At 31.3% G+C, this 17,588-nt stretch overlaps 1 protein-coding gene across 1 annotated transcript; it reads left to right on the top strand.

Moving 5' to 3' along the window:
- Nucleotides 1-743: 743 nt before the first annotated feature.
- On the top strand, nucleotides 744-17,579 carry LOC132712985 (VPS35 endosomal protein-sorting factor-like; the record flags this gene model as incomplete). Its single annotated transcript, XM_060695424.1, has 16 exons — nucleotides 744-816; nucleotides 4,905-4,995; nucleotides 5,435-5,653; nucleotides 6,136-6,283; nucleotides 6,824-6,964; nucleotides 7,610-7,704; nucleotides 8,313-8,397; nucleotides 11,248-11,325; nucleotides 11,813-11,957; nucleotides 12,556-12,649; nucleotides 13,431-13,508; nucleotides 14,007-14,176; nucleotides 14,849-14,960; nucleotides 16,559-16,675; nucleotides 17,068-17,121; nucleotides 17,558-17,579. Coding segments are annotated over exons 1-16 (1,666 nt in total), but the record flags the coding sequence as incomplete, so codon positions are not given.
- Nucleotides 17,580-17,588: the final 9 nt, after the last annotated feature.

Genomic DNA, 17,588 nt, shown 5'->3' with positions numbered 1-17,588 from the left:
ACAGGTGTGTCGTCTGCAAAGTGATTAACGAAGTCATGAAGATTATTATATAAAATAAGAAACGAGTGTGGTTCAAGAACTGAGGCCTTGGGATCTGGATAGTCATTGACATAGAGCAGTTGACTGCTACTAATTACGGCCTATTGTCCAAGAAAGAATGAACCCATTTGAGAGTTACTCCCCTTTTACCATAGAAATGAAGCTTATAGAGGAGTTTTTCAAGGTTAACCATAGCTTTGAGAAGTCATATAGTATAAGATATGAAATTTAACAAGATGAACAAGGAAGGGTGGCATTCAATAAACGCATCTCCCAACACAGGACAACTGGCGATGAGCCCAACAGGACAGAAAACAGAACAGGGCACACCGGCAAATTTAGGAATTTTCATCTTTACTGTATTTGGCAAGTCAGATATACCGAGATATATCTTGCACTAGTGTAATTTGAAGAAGTTCATTGTAGAAACGACTTCAGTATCTGTAACCAGTTAACCACTAACAAATGTGGTGCTTTCGGAAATTTGTGTGCTATAATAATTTGTCTGTTTTATTATCAAAATTATTGTTATCTTTTTATTTGTTTGTTTTATTTATTTATGCAACATCGAAAAGAATATGTCAATAATTATCATTCTTGTGATCTTATTAGTCTGTTATTATCTGTTACGCTAAAAAGTGTTAAACTATACTGTAGAGATGTGTTAAATAAAATTATTAGTGGCATTAAACCTAAAGAAGGAAAATATTTACTGCTGTGCAACCTTTACTTACTTTTCTGATCATGTGACTTGTTCAAAATGGCGAATTACGAATGGTACCTCCCAGTTTTGCAATATTATTCAAGATACTCAATTTATCTTTTCGTTTAACATTTTTCATTTGTAAACTTGTATTCGTAGATTATATCCCTGCACTGCCACTTTCCCATCAGCTACCAGATTTTTCTACTATAACTGACAGTGAAATTATCCACATAGAATCTACTGCCAGTTTTCAATCACAACCACTTTTCAATCATCCCTAGAAATTCTTTATTTTTGACCTTATTTGTCATGTAACCAAATTGTAAGCACATCTTGCATTTACCTTGACTACATTTATCAGCAGCAATGTCAATTATGGCGATAAAAAAGAAAATACCAGTATTTTAGTTCAAAATATGTAAAATGTGTGTTTTCCACCAATCCTTTATTTACCAAGTTACAAATCGCAATAATTTTCGAAAAATATTTGATTTACAGACTCAGTTTTTTTGTCAGTCTGCAGAAATGGATATTTAGTTTGACAACTGTTTCAATATCATTAACTCATATTGTATACTGCACTTCAAAAGCAATAATTTTAATATGTACATATTTTACCATACAATTCTTAATTGGAAGGTAATATGTCAGTAAACTTGGTAAAGTAACAGTCACTTAACCAAGGAAAAACATTCTCTAAGATAATTTTTCAGTAAGCTGTCGCTAGAAGGGGGTCATATAGACCATAAAATCCTAAAAAATATTATTTTTAATTTTACTAACATTTTGAAAGATTTTCCAGAGGCATAGATAATATGTTTTACAAATCACTGTTTTTTCATAAGATGCTATTTCCTAACTGGTGTGTTCAGCCCTGTTCTACGTATAATCATCCATCCTACTTATAATCATCCATTTCACCACAAACTTTTGAGAGTGTTCAATTTCACTGTTGGAAATGAAATATGTGTCACCTTACTGCCATATTAATAGGGATGATTTTTTTGCATTAAACAATAAGTGAGGGTGACATAGCCAGCAATCAGTGCATATCAACAATATCCCTATTCTTCATATTTGAAGATAAAGTCTGCTGACAATTCAATTTGCCACATTCATTCATACATACATTTACAATTTTACATAATGATTTACATCTGTTTTTAACATAATATGCCAGCATCTTTAATAAAAGTTTTTATGCCACCGCAGCATCTGCGGGTGGCATATAGCGATTCACCTGTGTGTGTGTGTGTTTGTGTGTTATATAGATTATAAAGTGAACTTAAAAAATCTTCTTGTGAAAAACCACTTGTCCAATTTCAACCAAACTTGGCAGGATTGATCCTTGGGTGAAGGGCTTCCAAATTTGTTCAAAGAATTTAATTCCATGCAGAAATCTGGGTGCCATGGTAACCAAAAGGAATTATTAGAATATAGTAAAAAAATCTTCTTGTAAAGACCCACAAGGTCTAGAGCATAGATATTTTGCATAAATCATTGTCTGGTAGACCTCTACCAAGATTGTTCAAATTATAGCACTGGGGTCAAAATTGGCCCCGCCCCGGGGGTCATTGATTTTCACTATATGTACATATAGTAAAAACTTAAAATACCTTCTTGTCTGAAGGTACAAGGCTTAGAGCTTTGATATTTGGTATATGATATCATCTATAGGTACTCTACCAAAATTGTTCAAATTTTACCTCTAGCGTCAAAATTAGCCCCGCCCCGGGGGTCATAATTTTTCCTTATATATATAGTAAAAACTTAAAAAATCATCTTATTGAAATTGACAAAGGGTAGAGGTTAGATATTTGCATGAAACATTGTGTAGTGAACCTCTAGCAAGATTGTTCAAATTATAGCCCTGGGGTCAATATTGGCCCTGCCCCGGAGGTCATTGATTTTCATTATATGTACATGTAGTAAAAGCTTAAAATACCTTATTGTCTGAAGGTACAAGGCTTAGAGCTTTGATATTTGGTATATGATATCATCTATAGGTACTCTACCAAAGTTTTGCTTCTAGTGTCAAAATTAGCCCCGCCCCGGGGGTCATGGGTTTTCTTTACATGTATATAGTAAAAACTTTTAAAAAATCATCTTCTCTAATTGACAAAGGCTGGGGTAAGATATTTTGCATGAAACATTGTGTAGTGAACCTATAGCAAGATTGTTCAAATTATAGCCCTGGGGTCAAAATCGGCCCTGCCCCAGGGGTCATTGATTTTCAGTCACTATGTCATAAAGTAAAAAACCTTCTTGTCTGAAGGTACTAATCTGATAATAACAATTAGATAGGTCAGTGATCTAAGCATTATGGCAATCTTCAATTGTATAGAAACAAAAAATTATGTTCCTACATCACTATTTATTTTAGTGTTGTATAAATGCAGTGGCATAGCATTTTTCAAAAATGCAATCTTGTTTTTTTTTCCGGAATTATAAGATTTAACTTATTTTTGAAAACATTAGCTGTGTCTGTCCATTTATTATGTCTCTGTTCATGTGACATGTCCATCACAGTTGGCTTATTTAGCAAAACATGCTAATAGTTATATAGTATATACTTACTGATTAAAGTTACATTAAATAAATATGTTAAAATATTTTTGTCGTCGGCCTAAAAACCAAGCATTCTACAGTTTCATTAACCTTTTTAACAGTATCGTTGTAAATCTCATCAAATATTGTTCATAAATTAGGATTTTAAATGGAAAACTCCACGGTAACACTAAAGTTCGTATACGAATTTTAACATGCAAATGAAGACTATAATCAGCTCGTGTATGCGCTACGTCACGGAGTTATAGTTGCTATCCGGAACACAGCAAATATAAGATTTTCTTGTGCAAACACACTTTTACCGTTTAAGCTTCACAGTGCACTAGGCCTGTGGTTCAGAAAAAATAATCATCTCATGAAAAAGATTAAATTTGTATGAAAATATCCGTTACAATGCGGAAATATACCGTTAAATTAGGACTGCTACTTATAGTCATGTTTGTTGATTTAATATTGATGTACGGATGATCTGAAGGCGGAGTTTCTCATGCAAACAGAAATTGTACTTCCGAATTCGCCACAATGAGGTTGCACATTTGTATGCTCATTAAACTCATTTTGGTTGCCTGGACACCAAAATAAGATCTGGAGTCGATATGAAACCCAATTTATTAATGAAATGTCGCTATTTCTTTTTTTATGAAATTTATTTAATGTAACTTTAAATATCTGCATCCATCGCAGTAGTAAAATCAAACAAAATTTCTCCGTTTCATTTTAACATGCTAAGAAAAAATAATTTAAACAAATATATCAAATATTAAATTATTTTGGTAACTTATTTCAGATATGTAAATACATGTATTGGTTGAAAAAAAATGAAATAAAAGAAACAAATATGTGACAGTGTATATCATATACAACTGTATACATTTAGTAACTTATCTTTATTTTCACAATTCTATTTCCATTTCTTCTACAATAGAAATTATTTTAAAAGCTAAAAAAATATTTTTTAAAAATAATTCGACAAAACAATGCACACATGATTAAATTGATTTGATCAACAGACTCTTGAAAACTTTAGTCAAAGAGCAATTGAATTGTGATATTCAGACCCTACTGCGAGCCCTGCCAATTTAATTCCTTTTATGTTTTTATAAGTATCCACAGTAACATAAATAACATGGAAAATTGTTGTAATATGTTATGGTTAGAAAGATTAGATACACTTTAAAATCTGTGATTGTTAGCATGCATGATAAGGATTATTTATGTAACTATGCCCACACTGTTACAAATGTATACATTTGACTGCTTAAAAGGGATTTGTCTAAAGTTTGCACATTATCATCAAGAATTTCAAATTTTAAAATGTTAAAAGAGTTCTAAGTGATTTAGTATGAACATTTATATGAATTCAATAATAATATTTTGTTCTAGAACAACTTATTTATATCTGTTAACTTATAAAAGGATCATGTGTCTCACACTTACCAATAAGATCCTCGTAATTCTTTCATGGTTTGTACAATTTGGACCTGTACAATTTAATTTAAGCGTTTTAATATCAAAGTTTTAAAAAATGTCCCAATTTTAAGTAAGACTATATGAATGTGTTATGTTATTGTATCTTATGTAAATATTACAGGCAACCTAGAAAGAGAAATTATGAGCGCGAGACAGAGACTGAAAGACTGCCAACAACGGTCGCCTCTTCACATCCTCTGAAAGCCATAACAGTAAGTACATGTATACAGATACTGAAAGTTTACAGTCTTATTTAAAGGGACTGCACCGAGTTTGACTGGAAATATTTTTTCCACGATTTATGTACCATTTGATGTAGGTCTGGACCAGTAACATCTATGTATGTGCTAAATTTAAGATAACTTATCACACTGTTTTTCCAGAATAATATTTTTTCTGTGCAAAATGATCAAAAAATGAAAATCATTGCAATGCTTTTATCTCAAATCAGGTTAAAATCACATGCAAAAAAATGTTTTTTTTTTATTATCTTAATTTAAGTGCTTCAGTTCAATGATTTACAAAGTGTTTCAGATGAAAAAATACTAGAGCTGAAAAATAAAGTCATGAATATACAATGTAGAGTAGAATTTTATTGCCAGTTGTTAGGATTAAAACAACACACATTAAATGATTTATGTTATTTTAAAGGTATCTGAGATAAAACATGCAGACAAGAAAGGGTCAGCTGCGAGAAAGACACCAAACAAAGGATCAACACCTAGCAAGGGCTCAAGTATTATGTCAGATCCTCTTAGTTCACTCAGCGACATGGGTCCACTGAGTACAGCACTAGATGGCTTAGATCCATTGTCAGCCATGGCAGCTGAGGCCTCCAGGACAACCAAGAGTAGAGGATTAAGTTTTGGGGTAAGCAAATGATCTTTAGTTCATGTAATTGAATAGAAGCTTTTGTGATGATGGATGGCTCTAGACAACCTTCATGTAGTATTTCAGATATTAATAGCTGCCTAAAATGATAGAGTTCACTGTCTCTTGTGGGCTTGTGAATGACAGAGTTCATTAATTTTTGATGCTCATCTCATTAACACTATTGCATGGATCAATGAACAATTCATGAATCAAAATAGATGTATGAGGTCTATAATAAAATATTGTTTGTTTACCCTCATGCATTCTAAAAACAAGTTTTGTAGCATGCACATGATCATTTTTTTGGGGAATCCAATTATATAAAAGATATGTTCGATTACAAAAATATTAATTTTAATAATTGAACTACATAGAAAACTACCTACATAGTCAACCTTAACTGTCATTGGTCTCAGGAGTGGAGACAAAGTAATTATTAAGTCTTGCCTGATGCTAGATTTTATTATCTGGTTATACAGGAAAGTGGTACAAAAGTTCGAGCAGATTCTCTGGATGACTCATTTGAGCCTTGGTCAGCTAAGCGAGTAGATATTCTGTCCAAATATACTACATCAGAAAAACTATCAATTACCACAAGTTTTCTGTCATCTGCAGACAAGGAACATGGTATGATTATGATTAATTTTTACCTTAACAGGATTTAGATTTGAAAGTTTTGCATCTTTTAATCTTATGTGAAAATCTTTTGTGTAACTTAAATGTTTAGTCTTTCAAACTTTAACCTGCTGATTTTGTGTCATGGATTTGCCCTGCTTTGTAATTTGAACAATCAATTCAAAGTAAAAGGGATTATCAAGATACAAAAATTGAGCTCCTGACAGAAAAAGGCCTGGCCAGATTACTCCATACTCCATAAAGCTTATCACTTTTGGTTCCAGCTGGTTATAGGTTAAATTTTTTATTTTTAAGATAGATTTGTGATGTAAAAACTTAATTAAGCCAAATTTACAATGTTCATGTACATTGTATATAACGATTACTTTATGATCCAAATACTAACAGTTGAAGTACATACAGACAAATTCTTGAAGTATTTTATCTTTTTTACATTTTTGATTTCATTGTTCTACAAACCAATATTGTTATAAACTGTCAGCAGATATAATATACTTAGTACTGACATAGAGTGCATATTCTTTATTACAGTTGTAATAAAATCACAGAGTCAAACCACCACTGGTACAATGTCGGACAAAGTGAAAAACAGACTGGAACAATTAGATGACTTTGAAGAGGTAGGAAATATTTGTTGTAAATTAATTATCAATAAATATGAAGAGATAATTAGTGCTTGATATAATAAATTGGCCTAAAATTAATTTAAAACATATACATAAATTACTCTATTAAGATTTAAAATTTTGATTAAAATAATCTTTTTTTATGGAATTATGCTTAGATTTTTTATTTCATCTTAAAATATTTTAGTAATAATATTATTTAAAAAAAACAAAAACAAGTTAAAAATAAAAAATAATTAACTTAAATCTCAAGAAAAAACCAAATTTATTAAAATAAAAAGTATAGTAAAAATATTAAGATATATGGCGATAAAAAAAAAAAAAAAAAAAAAAAAAAAAAAAAAAAAAAAAAAAAGATTTAAAAAAAAAAAAAAAAAAAAAAAAAAAAAAAAAAAAAAAAAAAAAAAAAAAAAAAATAAAAAAAAAAAAAAAAAAAAAAAAAAAAAAAAAAAAAAAAAAAAAAAAAAAAAAAAAAAAAAAAAAAAAAAAATAATCAGCTCACCAAACTAAACCCACGTAAGACAAAGCCTTATATGTTTTTTATGACAAATTTAATACCAAAAATTATACTTCCCATGATATTTTCAAATTGATTTTCATAAGTAAAATAAAGAAAGATTGTAAATAAATTTCATTACCCTATTTTTTGTATCAAAACAGGGTTATGATAAGAGATGTTGAATTGAGTCAGAAAGAAGGAAATGTTTCCCGATAAAGATCTTAATCAGGCTCTTATGCAGCTTGGAGCAAGACCAGAGAGTAAAGGCTCTAAAAATAGCTATTCAGGTATGTCTCCTCTAATTGATCTATTGAAATATTAATTATTTTTGAGCATAAATATGATATGATACAACACTAAGACTTTTATTACTGATCTTGTTCTCCAAATATTGTGATTATTTATGGAAACTTAATTGTTAAAACAAATTTACTTTAGTTTGATTGTGTTGGAAGCTATAAGCTTATTGAAACACTCTCCAGTCTGTTCCTGGAATCAACAGTTACTAAGCAATGAGTGTAAATGTCTTGCTGATTTCTTGCCCCTGCTGGATTTGAAACCATGCAGCAAGCAATCCTTACGTTACTAGTTTGACATGTTAACTACTTGGCCATGCCGCCAATAAATTGATACATAAACAATGAAAAAGTTGAAACCTTCATTGCTTAGTACTGTCTGGTTCCAGGAATACCAGAGTGTTTCAGTAAAAGCTATCAAACTAAAATATATTTGTGTAAACTAAACTAAACTAAACATGGTTTGCATGAGTTTTGGTATTTCTGACTTAGATTTATCATAAGTTAAAAGTTACACATTATTTTACTAATTTAACTTTGAAGGCATGGTGAACTTATTAAACTTTCTGTCAATATTTTTGTGTAATTTTTATTTCTAGTGCTCAAAGTTGTTGGCTGATGTGAGTGTGATACAGTTCTACCCCAGCAAGTTCGTTCTTATAACAGATATACTTGATACATTTGGTGAGTAGTATTAAACAGAATCTTTTAACTGTATGCAACCAGATAAGCCAAAATAGTACAAGAATATGAAACTTGAGAAAAGTGTAGTAGGGTTAAAAAGAGGTAAAAAGATACAAGATTCAAGTAATAATTTACATGATATGTGCGATTATTGACTCATTTAGAAGTATTTATCACCGTATTTCTACTGCATTACTGACCAAGTATGGGCAATTTTTGCATATTTTTGACCTTGTTTTATGGTTATTTACTTGGATTGTAGGTGCTGTTTACAATGTGTAAATTACTTGCTTTGTTCTCTTCACAATATTTTACTATTAGATACATTTTCAAAATTTTAATGAAAATTAGCATGAATCTGGAGGTGTGCTGCTTTAATCAAACTCTATTAATATTATTACACCTTGACTAAGTTTTTTTAGAAGTAAAATAAATTTTATGTTTATTTTTGTCAGTGCTGGTTATTTATTGTCTGGTACAAAACATTTAGAATATAAGTATTACTGAATAATAATTTACTGTGGAAGGCATAAGGAAGTTAGTTTAAGATTTCTGTCTTTGCATTTTCACAGAATCAGTAAAACAGATTAATGTCAGTTTGGACAAGTCAGTTTAGGACATTGTTTTCTTTAAATATTCACTAATATGGTTTAATCTGATTAAAGATCACTTTTCTCTATGCTTTTACTTTATTTTCTGACATCATGCCATTATTTTTATACGCCCGTTTGAAAAACGGGACGTATTATGGGAACGCCCCTGGCGGGCGGGCGGTCGGGCGGGCGGGCGGGTGGGCGGCGTCCAATTTTGTCCGGAGCATATCTCCTACATGTATGGAGGGATTTTAATGAAACTTCATATAAATGTTCACCACTATGAGGAGCAGTGTCGCGCACATGAACCAGGTCTCTAGGTCAAAGGTCAAGGTCACACTTAGAGCTCATTGAAAAATGCTTGTCCGGAGCAAAACTTCCACATGTATAGAGGGATTTCAATATTATTTGGCACAAATGTTCACCATTGTGAGGCGGAGTGTCGCGTGCAAGATTCAGGTCCTTGCGGCCAAGGTCAAGGTCACACATAGAGGTCAAAGTTCAGATAAAAATATGAAGATGTGTATATGGACCATTTAGTTATCATTTATTGAGGGATTGTAACACAAATGGTCATTATCAAGACTATGGCTGTGATACATATAATTTAGGTCAATATATACAAGGTCAAGGTCACTAAAGATGATGAAATATCCAGATTTTGTAAATAGAATTTAATCAAAGGGAGACAACAAAGTTATTACTTTGTTCATAAATGACTTACACAATTACTCCCCTTGATCTTTTTTCACTTTCAATTCTAAAAATAGAATTTAATCAAAGGGCATGAAATAATCCTCTTTCTTGGACTTGAGTATGTTCTAAAGAATGTAACATTTATTTACACATGTTTCATTCATTGGTCAAGATTCTTAACTGTGATAACTATGGTGTTCTGTAGACTTGGTATTTGTTCATAAAGATCATACAGTAATTACCTTATCAATGTAAATACTTTCTCATAGAAATTTAATTATATTTAATTTTCAAGTAAATATCAGTTCAGCTCATTCAAAGATTAAGAATTGTAATGATATGTATTTCCCTAGAATAAAATCTTAAATCAGAATTTTCTAGTTATTAAATTACATGTACTTTTTATACGCACATTTAAAAAAAGATAAAAATATGAAGATGTGTATAGGGACAATTTAATCATCATTTATTGAGGGATTGTAACACAAATGGTCATTATAATGACTACGGATGTGACACATGTACTTTAGGTCAATATATGCAAGGTCAAGGTCACTAAAGATGGTGAAATATCCAGATTTTGTCTGGAGCATATCTCCTACATGTATGGAAGAATTTTTATAATACTTTATGGAAATGTTCACCACCATGATATGTATTGCTCCATGCATGATCCAGGTCTCCAGGTCAAAGGTCAAGGTCACACTTAGAGCTCATTGAAAAACGCTTGTCCGGAGCAAAACTTCTACATTCATAGGGGGTTTTCAATATAACTTGGCACAAATGTTCACCATTGTGAGGCTGAGTGTCGCATGCAAAATTCAGATCCCTGCGACCAAAGTCAAGGTTACACATAGAGGTCAAAGTTCAGATAAAAATTTGAAGATGGTTATAGGGACCATTTAGTCATCATTTATTGATGGATTGTAGCACAAATGGTAACTATCATGACTACAGGTGTTACACATTTAATTTAGGTTAATATTTGCAAGGTCAAGGTCACTGGAGATGATTAAATATCCAGATGTTGTCCGGAGCATATTTTCTACATGCATGGAGGAATTTTAATGTTACTTTTATAGAATTGTTCACCACCATGAGACGTAGTGCCCTGCACATAAACCAAGTCTCTAGGTCAAAGGTGAAGGTCACAGTTAGAGCTCATAGAAAAACACTTGTCTGGAGCAAAACTTCTACATGCATAGAGGGATTTCAATATAATTTGGCACAAATGTTCATCATTGTGAGGCTGAGTGCCGTGCATAAAATTCAGGTCCCTGCGACCAAGGTCAAGGTCACACATTCTGTGCATATCTTCCCTATTGATTTGTTTTAAGGTTCATTTAACAACACAGTGCCAAGAATAAAAACTTGCTTGCTAGATAACACTTATCCATAATGCCCCCATCTCCATCTAAAGCTTTTTCGTAAACGGGCGTATTTTGTGACTATGGCACCCTTGTTTTGTATGTATTTTACAAGCTAACTTTGATGTATAAGTACATGTAGATATCTATTAGTTTAAATCTTGTGTTATATGGAAGGATATTGTTTATTTCAGGGAAGTTGGTGTATGTGAGATTGAGAGATAAAGCCCAGTATTTTCCTCCTGGAAGTGGAGTAGCCATTAAACTACCTGGTATACTTAACATCTTTGTAGATAACTTTAATTATTGATTTACTGTATGAGCTGAGCTTAAAAGAAAATGTGAAATTCACTTTATTAAAGACATAGTAAACTTAACTTTATTTTAAAATTATACTCACAGAATAGCTAAAAAAATGTATTTCATAAAATGAAGAGTAATGATTTTCTAAGCGATTTGGTGTTGATTCTTTTAATGATCTTGTTTCTTTGAGACTTTGCCATATAGTGTTACAGCTCAATTATGTGTTTGTCTTTGTTTTAAAATTAACACTGCTAACAATTAGATAATTTTATAAGTGTTTAAATATTAGTTTCTTAAATATACATGTAATTCAGAGGGATTCAGATTCAAATTAGGACACAGTATTAAAATCAGAAGAGAAAAGATGAAACCACTGTCAGACTATTGCAGGAATGTTAGTTTTCTGTATCATATAATTTGTAAAATAATGTTATCTTGAACTTAATATCATTTCAGAAAATTTTACTCCTGATCAGGTGCCTGATTCAGCTAAGGAAACCTGTCGTAATTGGTTCTTTAAGATTGCCTCAATCCGTGAACTGATTCCAAGGTTTTATGTGGAGGCAGCCATCATGAAATGTTACAGTTTCCTTAATCCAGGGTTAGTGTGTACATGTATCTATCATCATCATACTGCTTCAAAATTGTTTACGATTACACTAAGCAGGTTAAACTGTATACATTGAATTAAGAGACAGCTATAAGATACAAGGGAATCCGGGAACCAATTCCTAGCTCATATTGAATAGACCCCTTGGTTCTTTTACATGCCCAGTGTATAATACTGATACATACGAGGATTACCTGGATTTCTTACCAGGACACCTAATTAGGTGGGAAACACTGAAAGTGTCTCTGAAAAATCCCAAGGTGTTAACCAGGATCGAACCCGAGACCTCAGGAGTGATGGTCAGTGGTCTAGACAACTGAGCTATGTATATATGTCTTGATTCTTTATCCTCACTAAAATCAATGTGATATAGTTTGAATTGACATTTAAAAGCCAAGTTTTTACAGGAAATATTAAAAAGCTGTCAAACATACACATTATTTAATTCTCACAAGATTTTTCTAGGTTTGCATTTTCCAGGCAAAATCAGTTTATGCTGTATTTGAGTTTTTTCAGATATAAAACAATTTAAATGTTATTTTATCTTTGATGGCAAAATACACGTAGATTTTATATGTATATTTTACAGAGAGTATGCTGATGCATTAAGACGCCTGTCTCAGATGATAAGTGGAATGGGTGATCCACTTGTATCGCTATATGCTAAATGTTTCCTCAGTAGGGTAGGTATATATGTATATGTATTTTAAGAGGTACAGGAGATAAAGCTGTGTATCTATATTATATCTAAGTTTTCTGCCTAATAACATGTGTGGCACTCGAGCTTTAATGTACAACTTTTTATTGTCTGGATTCTCAATTAAAACCAATAATAGTATTGGTTGATTATGATTAAAAGCATTATTTTTCATGTATGTGTAGAAAGAAGTGCTATATTGGTTTAAAGACAGTTCTTTGGTCACTACTGATTAGAATCTATTGTTGGAAGAAATTTTTAAATTAGACATTATTGACAAAGATTTCTCTTGCTTGAAGTAAAATACTTTAAAGTAGTGAGTTTTTCTTCTCTTGTTAATAATGATTAAAGCTAAATACAAGTGATTTTTACATTGTTTCTATAGCATTGCTCTGAATACATGTACATGTGTATTTAATTATGCACACTAAATAAAGCATTTGTAAAAGATTGCTTATTTCAAATCTTTTAAAGGGTGTTTTCGAGGTCTTACTATGAAGAAGTGGGAAAACGATACTTTAGATATTTTTAAGTTTCTTCCAGGGACTGTAATTAACAGTAAACTGTTATTTGAAATGATAGCAACTCAATACAGTTGTAGAAGTAGAATGTCTGTATTTTATTGCAGATTTAAAATGTTGCTGTGCTCAAGGAAAGTTACTGGTTTCAGATAATGTCTTATATCTTTTTACTTTGAATTGAAATAATTGTAACACAAGCCAATTGCTTTTCTGTCTTATCACATTATCACATTTAACATTTTGTAGGTTGGAATAGCAGTTGCTCCAAGCATCAAGGATCACCTGTTACCAATGTTTGATGGGTTTCTAGCCACATTCCCACAGGTAAAAATATAAAATTACTTATTGTAATCTTTATTAACTTAATATGGGATCACTCTAAACTGACATTACAACACTTTTATTGGTACATGTGACATTACAGGAAACTTTCTATCTATACATTTACAGGTAACAGAGGTTTATTTCCTTATATTTATGTTTGCTTAACAGTGAACAATTTTTAATGCCGATTGTTAAAAATCTGAAAATTCCTGTTAACATTTTATAATGAGACAAATTTGGAGTTTACCTTGAGCTATTTTGGCTTGGAACTTATTGTTTTACTATTCATGAAAGAAACTTTTTCATGAAATTAAATGAAATGTTTTAAGAATTTTCTCATATATTCTGTTTTGGGAAACACTAAAATGCACCATGATTCATTGTTGCATAAAAAGACATTTAGTGGACAATGTCCTTGTGTTGAAATAGTGAAACAAATAAGTAAACCCTATACTTTTATAAAAATATATAATTTACATGTATAACTGGCTATAACAGGTACAAGGTGACAGTGTACAGAATATTTTGGCAGTACAGAAATTAGAGATGCCACGTTACCTGACACTGTTCTCACCTGGGCTGGACTGGCTGCTACAGTGTATAGCTCATAAAGCATCGGATAACACTCTCACTGATATACTAGAGAAGTCTAGGAAACAATGTAACAGGTCAGTTATTTAATTAAACATTTTATATGAAAAAATATAGTGAAAAATACAATAATTATAGTAAATATTTCCCTAATTCCTTCAAGAGCTGCCTAAATATTCACTTCAGACATAAAATGTTTGTTCATTATCAAGGAAATATAAGTTTGCCAAAAGCTTGCAGAACTGTGCCCATTTTTCTTTAACTATACTACCCATCACTGAGTGAAGGTTGCTGTTAGTAGAAGACCGGTCTTTTAGTATACTTGACCACCATAAGTAGATGATGTGTCATGCGTAAGACCTTTGTCATTGTGTTAAAGGTCAAGGTCTGAAGTTCAGAACAGGAGGGCAATATAATAATATATTCTTAAGTGCTGTTTTTACATGCAGTTAATTTTAAAAATCCATTTCATTACTAACAGAGTCATTATTATATTTTCAGTATTTGTCATATTTTGTTCAAAGTCAATAATACATGATATGATTGTCTTTAAACTTATATACATGCATTAAAAGGTGCCAACTGAAAGTCTATGCTGTTGGGGCATCCATTTCCTATGGAATCATGTCTAGTTTTCCAATCAAGTGCTGAGAAAATGCCTTGCATTAACTGATAATAAAATTATTCTACCTTTTTGCTCTTTTTTTGAGAACAAAATGCTTTGATGGTACATGTATATATATTTTCAGTGCATTACTACTGAACTCTCTGATATCAGCATTTAAACCAGAGTATATAGCAGCTAGAGCCACCAAGTTTATTGAGATGATCAAAGAATGTGAAGAAACAGGTTTTCCTAAAGTAAGTTATATCCTTTGACAGCTTTTCATTTCCATACATATACAATTATTAGTCCCCTACCGGTTTACCGGAGGGGACTTTAGGTTTACCCTCCGTCCGTCTGTCCGTCAGTCTGTCCGTCTGTCCGTCCGTCCGTCCACAAAACTGGATCCCCCGATAACACAAAAAGTACTGAAAATATTTTAATGAAACTTGATATATGGATAGATGGCAGTATGGAGATTATGCACGTCTTTTTCTTTTCTTCCTATGTTGAAAATTCTGGTTGCTATGGCAACAAATAGACTGAAAATATGGCAAATTGTACACATTACCTGGATCCAGTGATAACACAAAAAGTACTGAAAATATGTTTATGAAACTTGACATATGGGTATATGGCAGTATGGAGATTATGCACGTCTTTTTCTTTTCTTCCTATGTTGAAAATTCTGGTTGCTATGGCAACAAATAGACTGAAAATTTGGCAAATTTTACACATAACCTGGATCCAGTGATAACACAAAAAGTACTGAAAATATGTTTATGAAACTTGACATATGGGTATATGGCAGTATGGAAATTATGCACATCCTTTTCTTATCTTCCTATGTTGAAAATTCTGGTTGCTATGGCAACAAATAGACTGAATTTCAAGATTTCTGATTCTAGTTTTTAAGTTTTTTCACTATAAGTTCTTTATTTCTTAAGGTATTTTCTTCAAACTTTAAATATAAGTTGCTTGTAATCAACCACATCATATGTGACAAGGTTTACAACTCTAGCACAAAATTTATCAGAATTACCTCCCTTGAACTTTAAATTTTCATGAAAAAACATTGTTTTTTTTTTTAATAACTTCTTTTTCTGAATGTATCTACTTCAAACTTCATATAAATGTTTCTTATTATCACTCAACATTTGTGAGTGTTCAATACTCTAGCAAGACTATTTCCAGAATTATGCCCCTTTTGAACTTAGATTTTTTTTTTGAGAAATTGGTAATTTTTACTCCAACTTCTTCAATCATGGTAGGATTTTAAAAATGTTATATTTTGATAACAGGGATGTTTAAAAAATAACTTTAGAGTGTCCTTCAGTCCGTCTGTCTGTACATAAAAACTGTTTCCTGTGATCACTTTTAAAGAACTTTTTCAACAAATTTACTTAAAATAGGAACATAAGTGAATGGCCAATGGCCCTTCAGAATGTTGCTTGGGCTCTTACCGGTAGGGGACTTATGGATTGCTTGCAATACTATGATAATTGCTTGTTACTTTGAATATTGTAAGTAAACAGAATAAAATATTCTGGAACAAAATATTGTTTCGCTATTTTTAGTAGGGTTTTATCCATAGAGCAATGATTTCGTACATGCGCTATTCACTATTAAGATAATTTACTACCATATGTATTTCATACAAGCATTTTGATATTTTTATATGTCATTTTTGCAGCAGATATACATGTATAGCTTTATACACTTTAAATGAAAGAGTCCAATATGAATGAATATAGATCAGTTATATTGTTGCCTCTTTAATCTATATGTATGATATCATTTTAGATGATGATATATGATCATCAACATTTGTTTAATACCTATTGTCTGATTTCAGCATTTATTATTCCGTACATTGGGCACATGTCTGGCAATAGCTGATCCACCAGGGGACCAGAAACTGACAGTGTTAAATGAAGTCTGGAAACCAATAACTAAACTGAAAAATCCAGCTGTAAGTATTCTATTACAAATCATCAGGTTTAAAATGAAACTATGAATTGTAGACATGAGAAGTGTATAAATTACATTGTAATATAGTTTGAACAATCAATGTTTGAGCAACCCAAGTGGAACAATATTTATTACATATGAATTTTGCTGTGAGTTCAAAGAAAGGGAGTGTTCTAGCTATCCGAGTTTGAGCAAAGTTGAACTCTTCAACTGCAAAATGGTAGTATACAGTACTACCAAAATCCTGTCTATACAAGCAAACATAGTATTTTTTCTATTTGTATCATTACATGTATATATTAGACTAGTTATTGATAAAAGTAATGATATTCTCTGTATATTAAATTTGCATTATACACATTTATTTGATAATCATTTTTATTTCTTTTACAGGATTACATGGCGTGTGCAGAGTCCTGGATGGAGTTTATTGTTAAACATTTTGGGGTAAAATCATTTTTCATTTTACAGCATAAGTTACATAAATGCCTAGCTTTGTATTTAATTCTTTATGGTACCTGTTTGATGTTATATGTATCACATTATATAACTATTGTTTTGAATATGTAATAGATATCAAATTTATACAGTAGATTTGTTTGTTTTAAAATGCTTAAATAATTAGCAAACTGATAAGACTGTGGAAAGGGCCAACTCACCAATGTTGTAAAAACTTGTGGTCCAACCCTTTTGCTTTTTATGAACAACTACAGCATCCATGTAAATACTGTAAATTTATTTGTTAATGTTTTGTCGTATGTTTGCATGTGACATTGTATCTGTTTTTATGTAGAAAGAAAGAAAAAAAACCAAAAAACCAACAAAAAAACCAACAATAAAATATGATTAAACTAAACTAACTGATATGACTTATTTTTTTCAGAAACGGGAGATAAACACAGTATTAAATGCAA

The sequence above is a fragment of the Ruditapes philippinarum genome, unplaced genomic scaffold (genome assembly GCF_026571515.1).
Source record: "Ruditapes philippinarum isolate M1 unplaced genomic scaffold, ASM2657151v2 ctg15112_1_1_1_1, whole genome shotgun sequence".
Classification (NCBI taxonomy): Eukaryota; Metazoa; Mollusca; class Bivalvia; order Venerida; family Veneridae; genus Ruditapes; species Ruditapes philippinarum.
The sequence above is the reverse complement of the archived record's forward strand: the minus strand, read 5'-3'. Positions and strand labels throughout refer to the sequence as shown.